Genomic DNA, 24,453 nt, shown 5'->3' on the forward strand with positions numbered 1-24,453 from the left:
TCTCCTCCTTTATAAAATATAGAAAATAATATTTACTAGATTTTTAGAGGGTTAAATGAAATAAACTAAACTTTCCCCTTAAGGCAGACTTGTATATTCAACAACCTTCAGTATGTATCCATGTGAGTATCTAATTGGCATCTCAAGTGTAACAGATCGAATCCGAACTTGTGACACCCCCCCCAGATTTTTTCCTCCCCAATATTCCAGTTCTGAGCACATGACACCACTATTTACCCAGTTAACCTAGGCCAAAAAATCTTAAAATAATTGTAGGCATTTCTTTCGCATACTTTTCATCTAATTCATCTACATGTAAAATACATTCAGAGTCTGTGACCACTTCTCAGCTCTGCTGCTCCCACCTAATCGCTTCTTGGCTTTTTGGTTAAGATCAAGTGTCTGCTTCTCCCACCCTAGTCCAACCCACTGTATTTTTTCTGTATTTCTTCTGCCTGAACAACTGCAGTAATTCCCTAGTTGGCCTCCTGGCTTCTCCTCACCCCCCTATAGTCTCTTTATTCTTCACATAGCAGCTAGAGTAATTGTTTTAAAACATGAGTCAGCCTTAGCAGTCTTTTGCCTCAGCTCTTTAGTGACTTCCTATCATATTTAGAACTTAAAAATTTTTTTCCAGGTAACATGGGGGTGGCTCAGTCAGTTAAGCATCTGCCTTCAGCTCAGGTCATGATCCCAGGGTCCTGGGACAAACCCCACTTCAGGCTCTGTTCAGCAGGGAGCCTGCTTCTCCCTTTCCCTCTGCTTGCCACTCCCCCTGCTTGTGCTTGCTCTCTCTCTCTGTCAAATAAATTTTAAAAATCTTTATTATTATTATTATTATTAAAAACATATAATGTATTATTTGTTTCAGGCGTACAGGTCTGTGATTCATCAGTCTTACACAGTACACAGCGCTCACCACAACACATACCCTCCCCAGTGTCCATCACCCACCCACCTCATCCCCTCACCCCCTCCCCTCCAGCAACCTTCAGTTTGTTTCCTGAGATTAAGAGTCTCTTATGGTTTGTCTCCCTTTCTGGTTTTGTCTTGTTTCATTTTTTCTTCTCCTCCCCTATGAGCCTCTACCTTGTTTCTTAACTTCCACATATCGGTGAGATCATATGATAATTGTCTTTCTCTGATTGACTAATTTCACTTAGCATAATACCCTCTGGTTCCATCCATGTCGTTGGAAATGGAAATAAATAAAATCTTTAAAAAAAATAAAGAAATGGGGTGCCTGGGTGGCTCAGTCGGCTAAGTGTCTGCCTTCGGCTCATGTCGCAATTCTGGAGTCCCAGGATCGGACCCCACATTGGGCTCCCTGCTGAACAGGGGGTCTGCTTCTCCCTCTGCCCCTCACCCACTCTCTCTGTCTCTCTCTCAAATAAATAAATAAAATCTTAACAATAAATAAATAATAAATTTTTAAAAATTTCCAAATCACTTTTAAACACAATTCTAGCTTTTTTAAAATCTAAAGCTACATAAAACCCAAAGCAACCTATTTTTCTATCTGAGATCAAAACAAGTTTCTTTTTTCCTATCTAAACATAATTCTTGGCATTGAGGTAAATCTGAATTCATGTGATACACTCTGTCAAAGTTTTCCAAAATACTTTAAGCCCTACTTTGGAGAGAAATTCTCATGTTCTGCATACATATTTACATATTTTTTTTCAAAGACTAATGACACATTTATGAGGTTAATAGGCATGTAATGGGACCATGATACTACTAATAATGTGAAAACAAAAAGCAATTCATTTATACAAAGTGTTCCTGTATGGTGCAGTATGAAATGGGATCACAGAATCTATGTACATTCATGAATCACCAAAAGTTCAGAAACTGAGCTCACTTTAAGAAAATTCATTCTGGGGGCGCCTGGGTGGCTGAGTCATTAAGTGTCTGCATTTGGCTCAGGGCGTGATCCAGAGTCCTGGGATCGAGCCCCACATTAGGCTCCTTCACTGGGAGCCTGCTTCTTCCTCTCCCACTCCCTCTGCTTGTGTTCCCTCTCTCGCTGGCTGTCTCTCTCTCTGTCAAATAAATAAAATCCTTAAAAAAAAAAAAAAAGAAAATTCATTCTGTTGTTTAGAGCAGAGGTGGCCAAATCGTGATGTATAACAAAAATATTGTGTATAAAATCTTCAAAGTCAAGTATTAGCCCAAACTGGCAATAACTGCAACTTAAAAATGAAACCCATCCAGGTCTTTACTGTGGCAATGCAACGTTAGCTTTGTGGCCTGCAGGTTTTACTGAGGTTACAACCTGTTCTCTTTTGCCTGTCCTCCCAGTGCTCCCCCTGTCTCCAGCTTCTTCTTGGCCTTCTCTGCTCTCTGACCTCATCCCCTCTCCTCACTTCAGTACAGACCCATCAGACTTCTTACTGTTTGTCCAACTCAATGCATTGAAGATGTTCTGGACCTGGCACCTTCCCCTCAGAATGTTCTTTTCACAAATATTTCATGGCTCATTCTCTCAGTTTGTTCAGGTGTCTGCTCAAACATGATCTCAGAGAAGCCTTACCTGACCATTCTCTTTAAAATAACAGTCTTAAGATTTTTTTTTTCTGTATAACTCTTAACTGGTATTATCTATTTATTTGTTTATTTGTGTCTTACCCTTTGGAAGGTAAGCTTCATGAGGAATTTTGTCTTCCTTGCTGTTATATCCCCAGGATCTGGCACATCATAAGTGCTCAAAAACTATTTGTGGAGTGAATGAATCTCCATTCTCATATCAGTCATTTACTCAGCCTTCAGTCATTCATTACACAAGTATATCTTGAATTCCTACTATGCACCAGACACTGTGTAACTCAAAATAGACCTAATCCTTGCCTTCAAAGAGCTTTTTGAGAGGAGGAAGGGGGAGATAAACATAAAATAAGCACTGTATAAATATGTATTATTATGAAGGATTTTGAAGAATACAAAGAGGCCTAGTTTAATTTCTACATGACAATGAGTTTCCCAAATTTGTTCCTGCTTTTGATTTCTAATTTCATTTTCCTGTGGTTGCAAAACATATTTTGTAATACATCTTTTTAACTTTATTGAGGTTTGTTTTATAGCCTAGGATATAGTCTGTCCTGGAAAATTTTCCTTGTGCAAATGAAAAAAATGTTTATCATGTTGGGTAGAGTGTTCTATAGATGTCTCTTAGGTCTAGTTGGTTTATACTGTGTTTCAAGTCTTCTGTTTCCTTGTTGATCTCTGTCTCATTGTTCTTCCACCATTGTGGGAAGTGGGGTATTGAAGTCCCCAACTGTTATTATTGAAGTGTCTCTCTCTCCCTTCATTTCTGTCAGTTGTTGGTTCATGTATTTTGGTGCTCTGTTATTAGGTGCCTATATATTTATCATTGTTTATCTTCCCTTTATCATTATGAAATGTCTTTTTTTTTTTAAAGATCTTATTTATTTATTTGACAGAGAGAGAGAGACAGCCAGCGAGAGAGGGAACACAGGCAGGGGGAGTGGGAGAGGAAGGAGCAGGCTTCCAGCAGAGCAGGGAGCCTGATGTGGGGCTCGATCCCAGGACCCTGGGATCACGACCTGAGGCAAAGGCAGATGCTTAACGACTGAGCCACCAAGGCCTCCATGAAATGTCCTTCTTTATTTCTAGTAACTTTTTTTTTGCTTTAAAGTCTATTTTATCTGATATTAGCACAGTCACTCCAGCTTTCTTGTGGTTGCTATTTGCATAATTTATCTTTTACCATCTGTTTACTTTTCATTTATTTGTTTCTTTGAATTTAAAGTGGTAAATATATAGCATATAGTTGGACCATTTTTTAATTGAGGTGTAATTGACATATAACATTATATTAGTTTCAGGTATACAACATAACAATTTGCCATTTGTATATATTGTGAAATGATCACAGTAAGTCTAGTAGTTAGCATCCACCACCATACATAGTCACAAAAAAAATTTTTTTCCTTCTGATGAGGATTTTTAGGATTTACTCTCTTAGCAACTTTCAAGTATGCAATAGAGTATTATTAACTATAATCATCATGCTGTACATTAAATCTCCATAACTTATTTATTTTATAACTGGAAGTTGTACCTTTTGACCCCCTTTACCCATTTTACCCACCCTCTACCCACCACCTCTGGCAATCACCAATCTGTTCTTTTTATCTGTGTGCTTAGTTGCTTTTGTTTTAAATTCCACATATAAGTGAGATTGTACGTATTTGTCTTTCTCTCTCTGACTAATTTCACCTAGCAAAATGTCTTCAATGTCCATCCTTGTTGCAAAAAACAATATTTCATTCTCTTTTATGGATGAATAGTATTCCATTGTATATATCCATATGTATATCTTTTTGAATTAGTGTTTTCATTTTCTTTGGATAAACACCCAGAAGTGGAATTATTGAATTGTATGGTAGTTCTATTTTGGACTTTTTGGAGAACCTCCATACTGTTTTCCATAGTGGCTACACCAATTTATATTTCTACTAATAATGCGTAAGAGTTCCCTTTCCTCCATACCCTTGCCAACCCTCATTATTTCTTGTCTTTTTGATAATAGCCATTCTCACAGGTGTGAGGTGATATTTCATTATGGTTCTGGTTTGTATTTTGCTGATAATTAGTGATGTTGATCTTTTCATGTACCTGTTGGTCATCTGTATGTTCTCTTTCGAAAAATGTCTGTGCAGATCCTCTACCAGTTTTTTAATTGAATTGTTTAGGGCTTTTTGCTGTTGAGTTGCATGAGCTCTTTATATATTTTAGGTATTAATCTGTTATCAGATACATAATTTGCAAATATTTTCTCTCATTCAGTGGGTTGCCTTTTCATTTTGTTGCTGTTTTCCTTTGCCGTGCAGAAACTTTTTAGTCTGATGTAGTCCCACTTTTTTATTTTTGTTTTTGTTGCCTTTGATTTTAGGAGTCAGAGTCAAAAAATCATCACCAACACTGATGTCAAAGAGTTTACAGCCTATGTTTTCTTCTAGGAGTTGTGTGGCTTCAAGTCTTATATTCAAGTCTATGATCCATTTTGAGTTCATTTTTGGTTGTGGTGTAAGATAATAGTCTAATTTCATTCTTTTGCATGTGGCTATCCAGTTTTCCCAACACAATTTATCGAAGAGACTTCTTTCCTCATTGTATATTCTTGGCTCCTCTGTTGTGAATTAATTGACCATATATGTGTGGGTTTGTTTCTGGAGTCTCTATTCTGTTCCATTCATCTGTGTGTCTGTTTTTATGCCAATACTACACTGTTTTTATTACCATAGCTTTGTAATATAGTTTGAAATCAGGGATTGTGTTTGTTCTTCTTTCTCAAGATTGCTTTAGCTATTCACGGTCTTTGTGGCTCAGTGCAAACTTCAGGATTATTTGTTCTATTTCTGTGAAAAATGCCATTGAAATTTTGATAGAGGTTGCATTGAATCTGGAGATTACTTTGGGTAGTATGGACATTCTAATAATACCAATTCTTCCAATCCATGGGCACAGACTATCTTTCCATTTATATGTATCTTCTTCGGTTTCTTTCATCAATGTCTTATAGTTTCCAGCGCACAGATCTTTCACCTCCTTGGTTAAATTTATTCCTAGGTATTTTATTCTTTTTAATGCAGCTTATTACTTTTTTTTTTTAAGATTTTATTTATTTATTCGACAGAGATAGAGACAGCCAGCGAGAGAGGGAACACAAGCAGGGGGAGTGGGAGAGGAAGAAGCAGGCTCATAGCAGAGGAGCCTGATGTGGGGCTCGATCCCGTAACGCCGGGATCACGCCCTGAGCCGAAGGCAGACGCCTAACCGCTGTGCCACCCAGGCGCCCCGAGCTTATTACTTCTTGAGTTAAAACTATTTTCTCTTATTATAGGAATATGTAAGTCTAAGAAAATATCTCAAATCGAGCTTCGGGATGCCGGGGTGGCTCAGTCGGTTGAGCGTCTGCCTTCTGCTCAGGTCATGATCCCAGGGTTCAGGTATCCAGTCCCGCATTAGACTCCTTGCTCAGCGGGGAGCCTGCTTCTCCCTTTGCCTCTACAGCTCCCCCTGCTTGTGCTCGCTCTCTCTGACAAATAAATAAAATCTATTAAAAAATAAAATTTTTTTAAAAATTAAAAAAATAAAATCTAGCTTTGGCTATATTTTATAATTTTAATATATCATTTTCATTTTTACTTTGTTTTTGGTCTATAAATTCTATTCTGCTTTATATATATTAGGTGTTCTGATGTTGGGTGCATAAGTATTTACAATTGTTAGAGCCTCTTGAATTAATTCTCTTATCATTATATAATGACCATCTTTGTCCCTTGTTAGTTTTTGCCTTAAAGTCTGTTTTGCCCAATAAAAGTATAGTTCCCCCTGCTTTCTTTTGGTTTCCATCTGCATGGAATAGCTTTTTCCATCCCTTCACTTTCAGTCGATGTCCTTAAAGCCAAAGCACTTCTGTTGTAGGCAGCGTATAGTTGAGTCTTATTTTTTCATCTATTCAGCCGTTTTGTGTCTCTCAATTGGAGAAGTTAATCTATTTACATTTAAAGTAATTATTGATAGGTAATGGCTTAATACTGACAATTTGTTCATTGTTACTTAGGTGTTCTATAGATCCTTTGCTCATTTCTTCCTCTCTTGCTCTTTGTGATGTGATGATTTTACGTAGTGGTATGCTTTGATTCCTTTCTCTTTTGTATATCTACTGTAGATTTTTGCTTTGTAGTTTCCATGAGGCTTACATAAAACATCTTATAGTTACAACATTCTATTTTAACCTGGTTAACAACTTAACTTCATTTGCATGCAAAAGCTCTATACTTTCACTCTACCCAGGCAAAATCTCTGAACCAGATCTCTGTCTTTGAAAGTGTATATGTAAATTAAAATTTTGTTTATCAAATCACATATTAAATACATGGAAAACATCTCTTTTCAACTGATGCATAACCTTGGTTAAGAAATCTGTGTCAGAGAAACTCACTAAATATTAATCCTCAGAGGGATGAGCTTGTAAAGCTTTTGTTAAAACAATTGTCTATGCTTCCCCTAGATTGACCCTTTTAAAAACGTGCATTTCCTTATTTCTTTATAATGGGCTATATCCATAACTGTGACAAAGGATTGTCACACTTGTCTGGTTTTATGGTGTCTGTATTACTTTTTCTGTTGCAGGTGAAAATGAGTTCTTCAGTAAGAAGAAAAGGCAAGCCAGGCAAAGGAGGTGGAAAAGGGTCTTCTAGAGGAGGAAGAGGAGGCAGGAGTCACACTAGCAAATCTCACGGCGGCGCCGGCAGTGGTGGTGGCAGTGCTGGCAGTAGAAAGGCCTCAAGTAGAATTTGGGATGATGGCGATGACTTTTGTATCTTCAGTGAATCGAGGCGCTCATCCAGGTCATTATGCTTTTTTAATGTTTAAATATAGAAACGGTATCAATTCCTAATCTGTGGGACAGCAGAGAGCTGAGAGGAAGGGGGGAAAATGCCAAGTAATTTTGGTCAAGTGAATTGTTCCTCTTGTTTTAAAACCGTGCAGTCTCCCACTTTGTAACCTTTTCTAGAGGCATGTTGGCAAATAACAGCTTTTTTTGGAAGGTCGAAATCTGAAGGTAACTTCAACTTACATGACACTGTGAATTGAGTATAATACTGTTATTATAACTCATGTTACCAGGAAAGTAAATATTAGAAATGGCGAAAGTGATGAAAAGTATTTTCAGTATTTCTTACACATTGTAGTTTGAAAGTCCCCAAATGCTACTTGTCTGTACTCTCTGTCTTTTTAGTTGATGAATTATCTATTTTCCAGACATATCAGCCAAATCTTCACCGGTGCTTCATGTGATGACCAGCGACAGAATCATATCCAGGCTTCTTTCATCTTCAACTTTTAAATAATGAATAGATTCTGATAATTCCAATGAAAATTTAATGAAAGTAAAGATTTTACTGCTGCATGCTACGCAGTATAGATATAGAATTTTCATTGTCTCTCAAATGGCACTGCAAGCTGTCTACTGGAATTTTTAGAGATGGAAAGATTTCTTTAAAGCTACACACACACTCTCTGTCTCTTTTGTGGAAGTAACTCCTGGCTAAATATTAGTTAGAAAGGAATATAAGTGAGTGCTGGAGTTTAACTGCATCAAACATGCTTTTAACTTAAATGAATACAACTATATGCACTCAGGAAAAGAAAAAAGAAAAGCAAATAGCATTTGGGTAGTTTAAACTTGCCACTAAATGAATCTGGGCCCCATGGTGAGCAAGATATGGAAGAAGAATTACAATTCCCTTGGTCAGTCTCAGTTTCCAAGTGCTTTTTGTAGTTGAAGCCACTTGATGTACTAAGTATGTGACTTTAGGGTTTAAATATATGTTTTTATACACAGACCCTAACATAACCAAATACTTGAATGACATTCAACCAGAGAATCTACAATTTTTTGTTGTTGTTGTTGTTCTAGAAGAAAAATAGTCCTTTCGGACATATTGAGAGCTAATATGTCTAGCTCAAACTTGACACCTTTTTTTAAAGGAATCTAGGAATCTTCCAGGGTGATTTTAAACTATATTTTCACTTTACCCGCTGACTTAAGAACCTAACTTTTGAGTTAGATGCAGCTCCCTTCTTTTTGAAAACGTAGACATTGTAACTGGAGGTTCTTGCCGTCTTGGGCGTTCAGTCATGCAGCAAGTATGTCCTGAGCGGCTGCTGTGCACCGGGCACTGCTTTAGGGACTAGAATGACAACAATGAATAAAATATTGTTCTTGTCTTCATAGAAGCAAGTGTGAAGTATAAAGACCATAAACAATATCTAATATGTCAGGTAGAAAGTGCCCTGGAGAAAGATAAAGGAAGATAAAAAAGGTAGAAAATGCCAAATAAACTGCTGTTATTTTTAAATAGTTGCTGTTTTATGTAGAGTGATCAGGGAAGGCTGCTCTAATAGCATGCCCTTTAAGCAGGGGCAAGAAGGAAATGAAGGGGAGAGCTGTGAAGCTACCCGAGGGAAGAACACTCAAGGCAGAGGGTCCAAAGCCCCTCAGCCAGGAGCGTGCTTCGAAGGTTTAAGAAGTGGCAGGGAAGCATGTGGCTAGAGTGGATGGGTAACAGGCAGTTAGATGCCAGAGGCTAACACTGCGTAGGACTTTATTGGGCTTTATAAGGATTTTGGCTTTTGCTTTGAGAAAGATAGGAAGCCATTGGCGGCTTTGAGGTAAGGATGTGTGACATCAATCCCTCCGGCCAGAGTTGCTGCTGTTCAACATACGCCTTTTTGTGAATTAGAAAATGGTGCCCCTTTCTTTGGGCAGTTATAGCCCTAGAATGCATGGGTTGGTAAGCTAGCATGGACTGGATTTGAGCTCTTGCTGTCCCGTCCTCCCTCATCCTCCTCCTACCCCCACCAGGAGCCTTTGCACAGTGTACGGTCTGCACAACTATACTCAGTAGCTCTGACTCAGTATTCTGCGTGGAAAACAGACTCCAGGGGAACATGGGTTGGAAGCAGGAAGACTAGTTGGGAGATACTCTCCCAAGTGGAAATGTCAGAAAATTTACGTCTAAGTCTGGAGTTCAAGGAAAAGATCTAAACTAGAGAAGTAAGTGTATGAGTCCTCTGAATGACTGCGATTTAAAACTGTGAGATTGAAAAAAAAAAAACTGTGAGATTGGATGAGATAGACTACAATAGATAGAGAAAAGTCTGAACTTTGAGCCCTGGGACACTCTAGGTTTTAGAGCTGAGAGAGATTAGGAGAATCTGACAAAGGGGATACAAGGGTTGCCAGTGGAGTAGGAGGGAAACTAAGAGAGTTTGGTTTCTGGAATTGGGAAATAAAGGTGCTCTAAAGGGGATTATCCAGTCAGCTAGGATGGGATACATAATGGGGACACTCACTTGTAAAGGCGTGCTTGTGAGAGGTGAAGAGAGGTGCGCACTGACTGCTGGCCCCTGGATTTGGCACTGTGGATAGCATAGGTAACCTTTTTTTTAGGTTGCATATTCATTGCCTTACATAATTTCAGTTTACTTATTTCTTTTTGGTGTGAACTTTTTTCTTTATTCAAGTCTAATTAATATACAGTCTTATAGTAGTTTCAGTTGTACAATATGATTGTTCAACCGTTCTGTACATGACTCAGTGCTCATCAAGACAGTGTGCTCTTAATCCCCGTCGCCCGTTTCACCCATCCCCTGGCACCCACCTCCCTGCTGGCAACACCAGTTTGTTCCGTGTATTGAAGAGTCTGCTTTTCTGCTTGTCTCTTTTTTTTCCTGTGTTCATTTGTTTTTGTTTCTTAACTTTTACATATGAGTGAACTTCTAAGAACTGTCTTACCAAATTCAAATATATAAAACATGATAGTTAACTATGGTCACTGTGTTGTACACTACATCTCCAGAACATATCATCTTATTACTAAGTTTATTCCTTTCTATTTCCTTTACCCATGTGCCCCAGCTCCCCCTCTGCCCCATAGGAATGATCACTTCCCCTAAGTAGTTCTGGAAGATGGCAACATTTTCTTCATTCCCACAAAGGTGCCATATAATCTAGTTATCACCCTCAGACCCGTGGAGAACACATGTGAAGGCCACCAGGAATTTCTTGAACCAATGGGATAGACTGGAAATGTTTACATGGTGTTTATTCATTTGAATTCAGGATTACTGGAGACTTCTGTTTTATTGAGAAGGACTGAGATTATGCAGGCCACCTGGGTAAGATTAACTAAGAAAATTATCTTATACATGGAAAAGTTTACAATCCAGATGTCCCTCACATGTTATTTCCCAAGAATCAGGTAATTTCAGTTTTTAATTGGTATCTCCCTTTTCTATGAATCCCAAAGCCAGATCTCACACTGCTTCTGTAGGTGGCATGACAATTATTTGCCTAGAGGAAAATGAGCTGCGAGGATCTTTGCTCTATGGCCCCATTTTGGTCTTATCTCACATACAGCTTTACTCCAAGGCATCACCTGGTGAATATCTGCACCTTAGCTTCAGTAACAATAGTGTTCAAGACTCTTGATGGGTGGTAGGATGAGACAGGATCTTCTTAGTGCAGTGTTTGATTTTTCTCCTCATAATTTTGGTTTTAGGCCTCATTGAGTTACATCTATAGCATAGGTAACCTTGACAAGAGCTGTTTGATGTGGCTGGTGAGGAGAAGCCCTGAATGTAGTGTGTGTCAGAGAGAAAAGGAAAGAAAGTGGAGACAAAGACAATGATTTAGATAATCCCTGTGAGGAGTTTTACAATAAAGGGCAGAGGAGGAAGGAGAGATAAGGCAATAGTTTGAGGGGGTGTGCACTCAAGGGAAGAATTTTGTTTGTTTGTTTTAAGATGGTAGACATTTTATAGGATGTGTGTATGCTGATGGGAATGCTCCAAGGGGAATGAAGAACCGATGATGTAGAGGGAAAGAGAAGTGCTGGGATGATTTCCTTGAGGAGATTGAAGAGATTGGGACACAGTGTACAAATAGAGGGATTGACTTTAGGGTCTAGGGTGGTTCTTCCTTAGGAACAGGAAGGAAGGCAACGTAAAGGGGATACAGATAAGTGGTGGATGAGATAGGAGCCTGTAGAATTCCCCACCCTGCCCCTTTTTTTAACTAATCATGAGGAAACAGACAAATCCAAATTGTGAGAATTTCTGCAAGATGACTGGCCTGAGCTCTTCCAAAAAGACAATGTCAGGTGAGAGAACTGTTCTAAATTAAGGGAGTTTGAAAAAAAGGATAGCTAAATATCATTTTAAATTAGATAACCAAAAAAATCTGGGGCGTCTGGGTGGCTTGGTCAGTTGAGTGTCTCTGCCTTTGGCTCAGGTCATGATCTCAGGATCCTGGGATCGAGCCCAGCATCAAGCTCCCTGCTCAGCGGAGAACCTGCTCTCCCCCTCCCTCTGCTCCTCGCCCCCCCCCCACTTGTTCTTGCTCTCTCAAATAAATAAATAAAATCTTAAAAAAAAAAAATCTATAGAGGACATGATTAAAGCAATTGGGAACTTTGACTATGGATTATATACTAAATGATACTGTATCAATATAAAATATCTTGTGAGTGAGAATAGTATTGTGGTTATGTAAGGTTATGTAAGAGTCTATCTCTGTACTTAGAAAATACATGCTGAAAAATTTAAGAGTGAATATGATCTCTGCATGATGTCTGCAGCATGCATTCAGGTGGTTCGGCAATGTATACATAAAGTAGAGAAGGGGCATATAACAGGCATGTACGCGTATAGAGAGAGAGAGGAAGGAAGAGATATGCATGTGTATATGCATGAATGTATGGCAAATGTTAACAATTGGTGAATCTAGGTAAAAGGTGTTTATTTCTATAGGTTTAAATTTTTTCAAAACAAAAAGTTAGCGATCTCTTTGCCTGGCTGGCTCAGTTCGTAGAGCAAGCCACTCTTGATCTCGGGGTTATAAGTTTGAGCCCCACGTTAGGTGTAGAGATTACTTTAAAACAAAATCCTAAAATGGACCCTCTAAAGTGTAGGTTCCATTTGTGTTTGTGTGCGTGTTTCATTATTGAGGAGCGCCTGGCTTGCTCAGTCGACAGAACACGCGATGCGCCTCTTAACGTCAGGGTCTGAGTTCAAGCCCCACAGTGGGCATGGAGCCTACTTTTAAAAAAAACAGAAAAAACTGTTAGAGGAAATGATAGACTTGGGGCAACATTTCTTTTCAGAAATTGTGACTAAGTGGCTAAAACCACAATCGATTATATTTTCTCCTTTGCTACCCAGTGTTGCAAGTACAAATGTGTGGTTCTTTTCAAAGTCTCAATATTGTGGACTGAGATTTTAAACACAAAAAAAGTTTCTTCCATTTCCCAGATTTGTGAAAATTTATAATGAAACATGCCAAATGAACAAAAAATTTAGTGAATAATGTTAAACTTTAGAATTTATTATTGTTTAAAATATTAAAAAGAGTCCCTAAAAAAATCTAAAATCCAACAATGAAAGATTAGTGAAATAAATTCCAGTGTATCTATATCTATACGTAACCATTTAAAAATATGTTGTAGGAGAATATTTAATCTTAGAGAAATACCAGTTTTATTTTGATAAGGAAGTAAAGTAAATTATCAAAGATTATATATGCTGCATAATTTTATTTAAAAATATCTGTGGAAAGAATTGATGTGAATTAGGATGACTTCTGTTTTCTACTTTTCTCCAGTGAACATGTATTTATTTATTTTTTTGTAATCAGGAAATAATGATAATTTAGGTAAATATTTCAAAAGCCAGGCCTAATATTCACAAGTAAGATGAGACCCTTCGTTGTTTTCAGATTGGGTACCTAAAATAGAATGAAATAATACTTTGTATGTAACATATTTCTTTTGAAAGTCCTCTATTCCAGCAGGAGTCGTCATAGCATTCATTTTTTCCGGAGGTTTCTTAAATTAGTGAAGCCAGATTTAATGATTAAGAATCTAATCAAGTTTTTTTTTCAGCAGTTGCAGGATAATGAAGTCTGGTAAGTACTGTAGAAGACAGGGAATTCTTCACATTCATTGTTATCATTTGTAAGATACTTGACAGTACAGTGGGTATTGTATATACTTGGGGGCTGTGGGGAAAGTGTCAAGTTCTGGTCCCAGGTAAATGTGTCCTTTGCAGACCTAGCAACAGTAGCATAAGGAAAGGAGAGGCACACCCCAGATGGAAGCCTGAAGCCAAAGTGCCCCTTCAGACCCTGCACATGACTTCTGAGAACCAAGAGAAAGTGAAAGCTCTTCTCCGGGACCTGCAAGAACAGGACACCGATGCCGGATCTGAGTAAATCATTTCATTTGAGTAAATCCGTGTATTAAGGAAGATGTATTGGCCGTGGGAAGGTCCTGTGTGTCTTGGGGAACACTTTTCAGTACTGATCCTATTGTGACAACATAATTAGTTGAAACTGAGCCAAGAGAAATACAAGAATAATTATTCAGCAGCAGTTTCAGAGTGAGTTTGTTTTGCAGTATCGGCAAGCAGTGCAGATTGGCTTTGCTGCTTTTTTTCCGAGGACAATGCTGAAACGGATTTGGTAATTGCTTTATCCACAGCCTTCCAGACAAGACCTTGGAGTGAACAAGTAGCAGCATTGTTGTAGGAGCAAATGTGGAGTTAACAGATGAAGTCTTAGGGGGTACACTTTCTCATAACCATCTGCCTAAGAGAAACAACTTTTACTCTTTTGATTGTTTTGCTTTGTGATTTCAATCAAGGAAGTCGGTTCATTGCATTTGCCACAATTTATGGTCCATCACGAATAGCTCCATCTCCATCTTACCTACAAATCTCTTTATCCGCCTTCGATTTAGGAAAGGTGGTTATGCAGCAAAGCAAAAAATTAGTGGTGATTTTTATGAATGAGGAGAGAGGATAGCCAGGGCTTCTGTGGTTAAGATACAGGCTCTGGGGTCAGACTGCCTTGGCTAAAATCTCTAGTTGCTCTTTACTGTGTAACCTTTGGCAATTACTAATCCTCTCTAAGTTTTAGTAGATTATCTGAAAAATGGAGATTCCAATAGTATCTGATTAAGGGTTAGTGGAAAGACTTTTAAAGAGGTAGAACATTTAAACACTTAACTTAATAGTACCTGGCATGTAATAAATGCCTGATAAGGATTAATTGCCAAGATATAAGTGAACAGATCAATAAAAGTTTAAATCAGTGACTGAAGAATAGTTAGGATCCTGTCCTTTGGCTCCTTGAACTTAATTCTTAGACTCTTGCTAAATTTTTCATTGAAGTACATGGAAATTAGTATCTAATATCTGAACATGTTACCTTTGTCAGAAGAGGCATTTCTGGGGAGGAGGAAGATGACGAGCCTGAGTGTGATGATGAACAGTACTGGTCTGCTGGACGAGAAGCTTCCCTTGTTCCTGACTGTGACCCTTTGGAATATGCTGGCTCGGGCCCAGTGGAGCCTCATAATCCAGAATTTACAGTCTCAACGTTTGCAGTGCAGAAACTTTCCAGGTGATTGCTTTCCACATTTTATGGGAGCTAGGGGAGAACTGAAGAAACTGAAATCGTATGATAGACCCAACTACCCCTCCTCGAGTGCTTTCCTATTGTGTGGGTTGCGGCGGTGCCTGATCTATGTCTAACAGCCTCTCTTTCAGAACAAGGTGATCAGGGAGTATTAGCAGAGATACTTTTTCAAAATACAGATCCTGCCTGTGTGTGGCTACAACTTCACATAAACATACGTAAATGAACTTCACTTTTGTGATTTGATACTACTTAACATTTTTTTGTCTCGTTTCACACTTGGTAGGTATGGTTTCAACACTGAACGCTGTCAGGCAGCCCTGAGGATGTGTGATGGAGATGTGGGGGCATCACTAGAACATCTGCTCACACAGTGTTTTTCAGAGACATTTGGGGAGAAGATGAAGATCTCTGAGACGGTTGCCCATGTAAGCTTGGATGAGTGTGTGGAACAGCGGCAGGAAGAGGCATTTGCTCTCAAGTCCATCTGTGGAGAGAAATTTATAGAAAGAATTCAGAACCGAGTCTGGACCATTGGATTAGAACTGGAGTATTTGACGAGTAAATTCTGCAAATCTAAGCAAAAGGAAAGTACCAAAAATACACAGGACACTACACTTGAAATCTGTAAATTTTACCTCAAAGGAAATTGTAAATTTGGATCAAGATGCAAATTCAAACATGAAGTGCCCCCAAATCAAATTGTCGGAAGAGCAGAAAGAATTGTGGATGATTCTCATCTTAATGCCCATGAAGATGCCTCTTTTTTATATGAACTTGAAATTCGATTTTCTAAAGACCACAAATACCCTTACCAAGCTCCCCTTGTGGCATTTTATTCCACCAATGAGAATCTACCTCTGGCTTGTCGTTTACATATTTCTGAGTTCCTTTACGGCAAGGCCTTGACATTTGCAGAAACTTCAGAACCTGTTGTATATTCTTTGATAACCCTTTTAGAGGAAGAAACAGAAATAGTCACTTTACTGACAAATACCCATCACAAGTACAGCGTCCCTCCTGTGAACTTTCTGCCGGTATCCTCCGGGACCAGAATCAATAATCCTGTCTGTCGTAAACCAGTGATTCCAAATAATTCTTTTGCTTCAAATCAAATTCCTGAAGGTATGTAAGGCCTTGATTCAAGCATGGAGGGCTTTGTGGAGGGGGAGTTCAGAATGGTGGATTAAGGAAGTCAGCATTTCCAAGGGCTGCTCTCGGATTTCCTGGTGATCTTAGGCAAGTCATTCTCCTCAGTCCATGGGCAAAAGGGAATGAGAATCCCCTGAACTGTGGCCTGACTTTAATTGTAAGTCCCGGTTTTGTCGGCTCTCTGCGTTGAAAGTTTGTAGTGATGTATAAGTTTATTCAAGCTGCTGGGGGCTGGAAGAACTTTAAAGCATCTTCCTGGAAAATCTGTTTTGTTTAATTTGTTTTGGTTTCACATGTTTACTTCTGACGCTTTACATGGAGTGACTCTCAAATGAGTTTTTAGAGACATTTCCCTTTATATAGTACACTAGACCCCCAAAGTTCATTAGCACGGTGCTACCTTTATGAATCCTTAAGTCCTCAAATGAATGTTTGTGCACGCTTCTGGCTTTATCGAAATCCAGATTTGCTGTACAGATTCTTACGCCACAATTAAACTCCTTTTTTAGAGTTCATCAGAGAATTCTCTCTTGTTGCTATCGTTCTTTGAGAGAAACAGTTTTTATTATTTCACAACAGTTCTTAGGTAAACATCAATAAGTAGAGAACAACGAAACTGCATTGAGATAGGGATGGTGGACAGTTGGGTAGGTTACTCACTAGCCACTTGCTCCCAAATGGCAGCTTTTGGCATGTGGGTTTCAAATATATTCCTTGAGAAATGACAAATTGTGTGGCCTGGAGTTTTTTAAGTAACAGCTTTATTGAGATAAAATTTACATACCATAAAATTCACCCTTAATTTCAAAATGTACAGTTCAGTGAGTTTTTAGTATATTCATAGAGTTGTGCAACCTTGACCACTATCTAATTCCAGAACATTTTTATCAACCCTAAAAGAAACCCTATACTTAACTTAGTAGCGGTGAGTCCTTATTTCTCGCTTCCCTCAACCCCTGACAGCCATGAATCTACATTCTGTCTCTCTGCATTTGCCTATTCTGTATAATTCATAGAAATGGAATCATACAATATGCGGCTTTTGTGATTGGCTTCTTTCACTGAGCTTCATGTTTTCAAGGTTCGTTCATATTGTAGGATGTATCAATACTTCATTTTATTGCTGAGTAATATTCCATTATATGGACATGCCATATTTTGTTTATTGATTTATCATTTGATAGATATTTGTTTTATGTCATGAGATTTTAGGAACGCTTGCAAATAGTTTGAAACTTTCAGTTAATTCCTTGAATGTAGAGAGTCTACAGAATTAACAAGGCGTGCTATGATTTTTTTCTTCTGTTTTTGTAATTTGGTTTGGCAATAGCCCCTTGTACTTGATTAAAGTTTATTTGAAAATGCATTTTAATTTCTTTAGCAGAAGTAGTTGTTTGAAAAGAATGAACCTGCTTTATTCAAGCTTTTAACTTTCTCTCCATCTTATGATTTTGTTGTTGTTGTTGTTACTTTATTAGATAGTGACTTTCCCCCTTTGCTAAAGAAAGGGCTCCATATCGAAAATGTTTCCTTTTATCCCCTTCAAGTTGAAAAAGAATCAGAACCCGAGGAGGAGACAGATGAGGATGAAGGTCCTGCACCAGTTATAGTGGAGAATGAAAGCTATGTGAACCTTAAGAAAAAGATTTCCAAAAGATATGACTGGCAGGCAAAATCAGTACATGCTGAAAATGCTAAAATCTGCAAGCAGTTCCGAATAAAACAGGTAGGGTATTCTGAGAGAATGGCTAGCATTGCCTCCCTAATGTACCCTAATGTATGGGTGAACGGATTAGGAATTAGGAAGCCTTGGCTACCCTCCCTAGTATACTTTTGGTTCTCTTTAACTCTGAGTGGTCGAAGTTCCTGCATGCCACAGCAAACTTGGTGCATGTTCTAGATAGTTCTGGAAAATCCAATGGCTGGTGGAAATGGAACACACGCATATATACCAAATATTCTCAGAATCATTTGGCTTTGGTACTGTAATAGACAATCTGGTGAGTGAAATGAAAATTAACACTGATTGACATTAGAAAAAAATAGTGTAGGAAAGAGAAGGATAAGGAGGGGCCCTTACCCCATTCAGAGAATCACAGGATAAATAACTTATCCAAGATCACATAGCTAGTAGGTGGCAACAGGGATTCAAATAAATTCTCAGTTCCTAAAGTCCATGCTGTTTTTTTCCCATTCACAAGAAGAATATTTCAAAAGAACCTATGAGTGAACTTTTAGGGCAGAGTTGGGTGTAGGACAAAAGGTTGCTTAACCAGTTTGGGGATTGGATTAGATGTGTCTAACGGTTCTTCTACTTGTCAAGTTCTGATTCTGATTTTTGACACAGTATAACACTATCGCATATTATAGTGCAATACCTGTAGAATATCAAAGTGAATAGAAATTCATACCATAAATAAATAGTAAGATGGTAGAAACAAAAAATTCCACATTCAGTTTGATCAGTTTGTGTTCAGAGGTAACAAATGTATATGATAAAATTGTAGGCCAAAAATGATGTGTTAGTATAAATTTCTTATTCAAAAATACAACTTTAGTTTTAACATACACTTCAGTGTTTATTGGCCATTGGATGTCAGACTGTTACATCTATGTGATGCCTGGCCAAAAAGAACCCTTTCATGAGTGCTGTTACTGTTAGTGACTTTAGTAAAACTCTGATATTGTATAGAACTACGCTGTCCAATGTGGTAGCCCCTAGCCACATGTGGCTATTTAAATTTAAATTAATTAAACTTAAATAAAATTAAAATTCAGTTCCTCAGTAGCACTGGCCACATTTCCAGTGCTCAAAGCTATATGTAGCCAGAGGTGTTTATATTGGTCGGTGCTATTACAGACATTTCCATTAACATGGGAAGTTTTGTTGGGTAGTGCTGATGCAGAGACTCCTGTTAGGAAGAGCTTGATAGTGCTAAGCAGGACGGCTTGTTTCTCTTATAAGATCTTGCCGTTTATTCAGATGTAGGAAAACCATAAAGATTTCAGTGCTTATTCCGGCTGGTTCTCTGAGCAGCCTTCTGACTGAAGTCATCAGCATCCAATCCTAACAAATCTGCAGTTTCTCTCTGAATAAATTATTGAAGAAAAGGGTGGGTGAAGCTATGGGATTCCACACTCGGAGCTTTGTGAAAGACGCTTCAAAGTCCCTAACTGATGGCTTATCTTTCATGTTATTAGGCTTCCAGACAGTTCCAGTCAATTCTACAAGAAAGACAATCACTCCCTGCTTGGGAAGAAAGAGAAACCATTCTTAAATTGTTGAGCGAGCACCAAGTGCTTGTTATAAGTGGTATGACTGGGTAAGAATGCAATTTATTTGTAATGCAGCTTTCATCCATGAATATGGTATGTCCCCTACCCAACCAGTTCTATTTGTAAAAAACTAGTAGCTGTTATAACTTGTGCTTTTTCTGGTCAGATATGAAATAATATTTCACAGACCCTAATATTGTAGATCTGCAGCCAACAGACCCAAGTTACAAAAAAACAAAAACAAAACTCAGAAATCCATCCAGAAGGGACACCTGGGTGGCTCAGTCAGTTAAGTATCTGCCTTCGGCCCAGGCCATGACCCCAGGGTCCTGGGATCGAGTCCCTCATTGGGCTCCTTGCTCAGCAGGGAGCCTGCTTCTCCTCCCTCTGCTTTCTGCTCCCCCTGCTCATGTTCTCAATCTGTTTCTCTCTCTGACAAATAAATAAATAAAATCTTTTAAAAAAAAAAAAAAGAAATCCATCCAGGAATTTATACACATTGTACACCTCTGCCTTGAGACAATTTTAAGGCAGAAGATCTAACTGGACACTTTTTTGGTAAGGTTTTTAAAAAATATTAATTTATTTGGGAGAGAGAGAGCACACGAGCGCAAAGTGTGAGGGATAGAGGGAGAGGGAGAGAACATCTTAAGCAGACTCTGCACTGAGCACAGAGTCCAACATGGGCTCAATCTCATGATTCTGAGATAAGAACCTGAGCTGAAACCAAGAGTTGGACACTTAACCGACTGCACCACCCAGGTGCCCCTTACTGAATGCTTTTAAGAGGCCCATTTTTTAATGCAAAGGATAGTTCCAAAATGTACGTACATACATACATATACATACATACATACATTTATGTATTTATTTATTTATTTATTTTTAAAGATTTATTTATTTATTTGAGAGAGAGCGCACACATGTGCATGCACGCAAGCTGGGAGTGGGGCAGAGAGAGCAGGAGAGAGAATTCTCAAGCTAACTCCTCCCCACTGAGCACGGAGCCCGATGGGGGGTGCTCAATCCCAGGACCCTGTGATCATGACCTGAGCTGAAATCAAGAGCTGGCTGCTTAACCAGCTGAGCCACTCAGGTACCTCTCCAGAACATTTAACTTGGAAACTTTCATCTTCTAAATTTATTCTGATTTCCTTAGAGCTCTTATTTGTTCTTTTAAGAACAACTTAAGGCATATTATTTTTCCTGTTTCACACTTTTCATATGTTATCCAAATTTATTTAACAGAGACAGGTTGTAGGCTTAATTTAGTTCTATATTCAAAGGTATTCAACCTAATAATTACATTTGTGTCCAGACTCACTGATACAGTAGTAGTTTGAGATCTTCCTGTTTCTTATCTTTTTAACCTCAGTCCACTTATAGCCAAATCGGTAAGATAATATATAAAATCATAAGAGAATACTACCATTTCTTTAGGATTCAAATACAGATGTATGTACATGTATATACATAGGAATGTACAAATACATTCCTAGAGGTGTTTATAGAACTTAATCTAATGTCTGCTCAATTGTACCAATTTTATAAATGATACTAAACTATTATATGAGTGTTCTGTTAATCCACGTGCAAATTCCTAGCAGTTACGAGCTGTAAGTAAAAAGTCAGTAGGTCCGTTTAGAAGATAATTGAAGCTGAACGAGTTTTATTATAATTAGCTTTCTCACTTCCCTCATTGCACATGGCTCTTTTTTTTTTTTTTTAAAGTTAACTAGCACTTGAAAACTCTCATTTTAGAACTTACTTGTTTTGACATACAGATGTGGGAAAACTACACAGATTCCTCAGTTTATTCTGGATGATTCTCTGAATGGGCCACCTGAGAAAGTGGCTAACATCATCTGTACTCAACCCCGACGAATCTCGGCCATATCTGTCGCTGAACGTGTTGCTAAAGAAAGGACAGAAAGAGTGGGTCTGACTGTGGGGTACCAGATCCGGCTAGAAAGTGTCAAGGTTTGTATACTCTGCTTATTTTCTGATAACAGAAATTTCGTTTTCAAATATAAAGGGTTCTTGGAGTCTGAACACTCGTGGGCAAGTTGAAATGCATACTTTAGGACGGCTGAAGACCTTTTAGAAATATTTTGGTATAAGAACTCTTTTTTGGGTACACTTCATTTCCTCTCTAAAGACCTTTTATTCTTCATTGGCAGAAATGATCTAGTAAGTGCTGTTTTACTCTTAAACCTGGGACTTAATCCACTTAACCAAATAAGGAAGGGACAAATGCAGAATTGAGTTCACCACTCACTGTTGTTTTTATGTTTTATAATAATTTTTGAATGCTTTTTATGAATCTTAAACTTAAAATTTTGATAAGAAATAGAAAAGCTTTTACTGTTGTTGCCGGCAAGAAGCTATGCATTTAGTGTGGTTTCATGTTAAATGCAACTCCTGATGTTTTCAAGATTCTTTGTCCCTATCCATTCAAAATGGCTTTGCCATATTGGCTTTGAAAGTGTTTCCTTTTTGCAAAAATTCCATGAATGCTTTCTCTGCCCTTTTCTGTGTAAGTCCTCAGCCACCAGACTGTTGTACTGCACCACGGGCGTGCTGCTGAGACGGCTGGAAGGAGACACAGCTCTCCAAGGAGTCACCCATATCATTGTTGATGAAGTTCATGAGAGGACAGAAGAAAGGTAAACCAAAGATTTTCTAAACAAATAGCCACGCACATAAAATGAAGACATGGCTGAAATAATTTTGTTCTGTTTCCAGTTCAATTTCGTAGAGCTAGAGAGGAAGTCCACAGAGACGGCCCAAGTTAGAGAAGAGGAACTGCTTTCCTGGTCTCCATGGTCTGGAATACTAGAACTGCTAGGAGGGTACATGTTCATCATTAGAAGAGTCATCTTGTTAGATGCACATCTTCTACTAGGAGATGCTTAACACGCTCCTGGGCCTCACACTGAGCTGGGCGCTGTACTTAGGAATAACAGGTGTAACGCATGCGTAGTTGATAGCTGGTCAGTGCTTCCTTCTTTGTTCATTTGGTCAGTCATTCAGTCCTGACTGTCATTCATATGTATATTGAGACTGTCTTAAGTGCCAAGTGATCTGTTAATTGCTGGGGATACTATAGCAAACAAGCATATGTGGTTCTCCTTTATCTCAGGGTCTGATAGGAAAAACAAATAATGAGCAAATAAATAAATAAAGACAAATTGGAGTAAGTACTCAGAAGGTATAAATAGGATGCTGTGTTTTGGGGAGAGAGAACCATGAGATGGTCAGAGCTGATCTTTCTCAAGAGATGGTGATTAAATTAAAAACAGAAGTATGAGAAGGCATCCCATGTGACAGATAGGAGCAAGGCCAGCATTCGCAGACTCTGCGGTGAGAAAGGGCATCATGAGCCCAGAAACTGGAGGAAGGCCCTTGCAGCTGGTGTAGTAAGCGAGGGGAAAAGTAGCAGGTAGAAAAGGCAGGAGCCACATCTTCCTGGGCCTTGTATACCCTGGACAATAAAGCATTTAGAATTTATTTTAATGGAATTAGAAGTCGTTAAAGTTTGGGATATAAAATCAAAATCTCCAGTATTTTAAAAGGAAGGGCCAAGTAAATAGGTGGTATTAATCATAGTTTGTCATAGTTTGTGGGTCATGTTCTAGAACAACAACAACAACAACAAACTAATGGAGAAAACATACAGTCCTGAATAATTATGAGACTTTCCCCAAAAGGACTATACTATTATAAATATTCTGAGAAGAAACAAAGTCTGAGTAAAGTTAGTAGACTGACAGAGGAGGAGAAAATAGCTAATAGCAAAATTTTAAAAAGAAAAAAATATGAAAAGAGTCTCCAACTATTGCCAATAAAAAGTTTTTAAAAACTGAACAGGGAAGACATATGACTAGAAGACTATTTGTTCAAAGAAATAAATACATTGATACACTAGTAAATAGGAAATATGAAGTAATTAGAAACTAAAGAAAAGCAGACTTGCATATGAAAAGAATAGATCAAAATAAAAAGAAAGAATTCCTAGAACACAACAATAGTAAATTTTATTTAATTTTTTAAAAGATTTTATTTACTAATTTGACAGAGAGAGAGTGCACAAGCAGGGGGAGTGGCAGAAGGGAGAGGGAGAAGTAGGCTCCCTGCCAAGCAGGGTGCCCGATGCGGGGCTCGATCCCAGGACCCTGAGATCATGACCTCTGAGCCAAAGCAGACGCTTAACTGACTGAGCCACCCAGGCATCCCATAAATTTTACATGACTATACACAAAACACTGGGAATCTTTAAGGGTCAAATAATCTTTTTGTAGAGACTCCAGAAAACAGTGGGGAAAAAATAAATGGTAAATCATTTCATTTTGCAGGTAAATGTTCAAGTGAACGTTTGAAAGAAGAAAATTTTTTCAGTATATTCACTATACAATTGGAGGAGGAAATCAAATATAACATTAAACCAGACTAATAATATTTAAATGATTATATTATTAAAATACATTTAAAATTTTAGGGGAGATTATATCTAGTGTAATTTTGAATGTAAAGAATGGCTTTGGGTTTCATAACAATTTTTTTCCCCCAAATTCAGAGAAACTGAAGCGTAGTACTGGATCTGGCTTCTGAAGGCAGTCGTGTTCTTAAAAGGGAAAGATTTTTATAAAATTTAATGATTTGCAGAATATCAACAGTTAAAAATACAAAAATTTTTAACATCTGAATAAAAATAAGTTACACACTGCAGAAGGGAGATTCGGACATTTACAAATACCAATCTTTGGGAAAGGTTTACAAATTATAAGAAAAAGTAGAGGAATATTTGCTAGCCCAGATGGAAAACGACAAAAAACAGGAGTAAAATCCAGGAACCAAGATAATAAAAATATAGACATGATTGAAGGTTGGATATAGGAAAGTTGTAGATGTGTTAGTTTAAAATTTTTAGTAAATTTCCTGATCATAGAGATAGTATGATTTTTCTAAATGTTTGGCAAGTATCAGATGTCCAGAAGAATAGTTTCTGT

At 38.1% G+C, this 24,453-nt stretch overlaps 1 protein-coding gene across 5 annotated transcripts in view; it reads left to right on the top strand.

Annotated features, from left to right (window-relative positions):
• DHX57 (DExH-box helicase 57) overlaps nucleotides 1-24,453 on the top strand; it is a 55,819-nt gene that overhangs the window by 2,031 nt on the left and 29,335 nt on the right. For all 5 annotated transcript variants that reach the window (XR_015725279.1, XM_087863719.1, XM_045809030.2 and 2 more), the window contains 8 exons: nucleotides 7,165-7,382; nucleotides 13,648-13,806; nucleotides 14,816-15,001; nucleotides 15,303-16,141; nucleotides 17,716-17,894; nucleotides 19,370-19,491; nucleotides 21,229-21,424; nucleotides 21,986-22,110. Coding sequence is in view for 4 of the 5 variants with exons in the window: in XM_087863719.1 (XP_087719845.1) it covers nucleotides 7,171-7,382; nucleotides 13,648-13,806; nucleotides 14,816-15,001; nucleotides 15,303-16,141; nucleotides 17,716-17,894; nucleotides 19,370-19,491; nucleotides 21,229-21,424; nucleotides 21,986-22,110 (2,018 nt within the window). In the remaining variant the exon portion in view is untranslated. The remainder of the gene's footprint in view (nucleotides 1-7,164; nucleotides 7,383-13,647; nucleotides 13,807-14,815; nucleotides 15,002-15,302; nucleotides 16,142-17,715; nucleotides 17,895-19,369; nucleotides 19,492-21,228; nucleotides 21,425-21,985; nucleotides 22,111-24,453) is intronic.

Source organism: Ursus americanus, chromosome 7 (genome assembly GCF_024610735.1).
Source record: "Ursus americanus isolate L20-20 chromosome 7, mUrsAme1.1.p, whole genome shotgun sequence".
NCBI lineage: Eukaryota > Metazoa > Chordata > Mammalia > Carnivora > Ursidae > Ursus > Ursus americanus.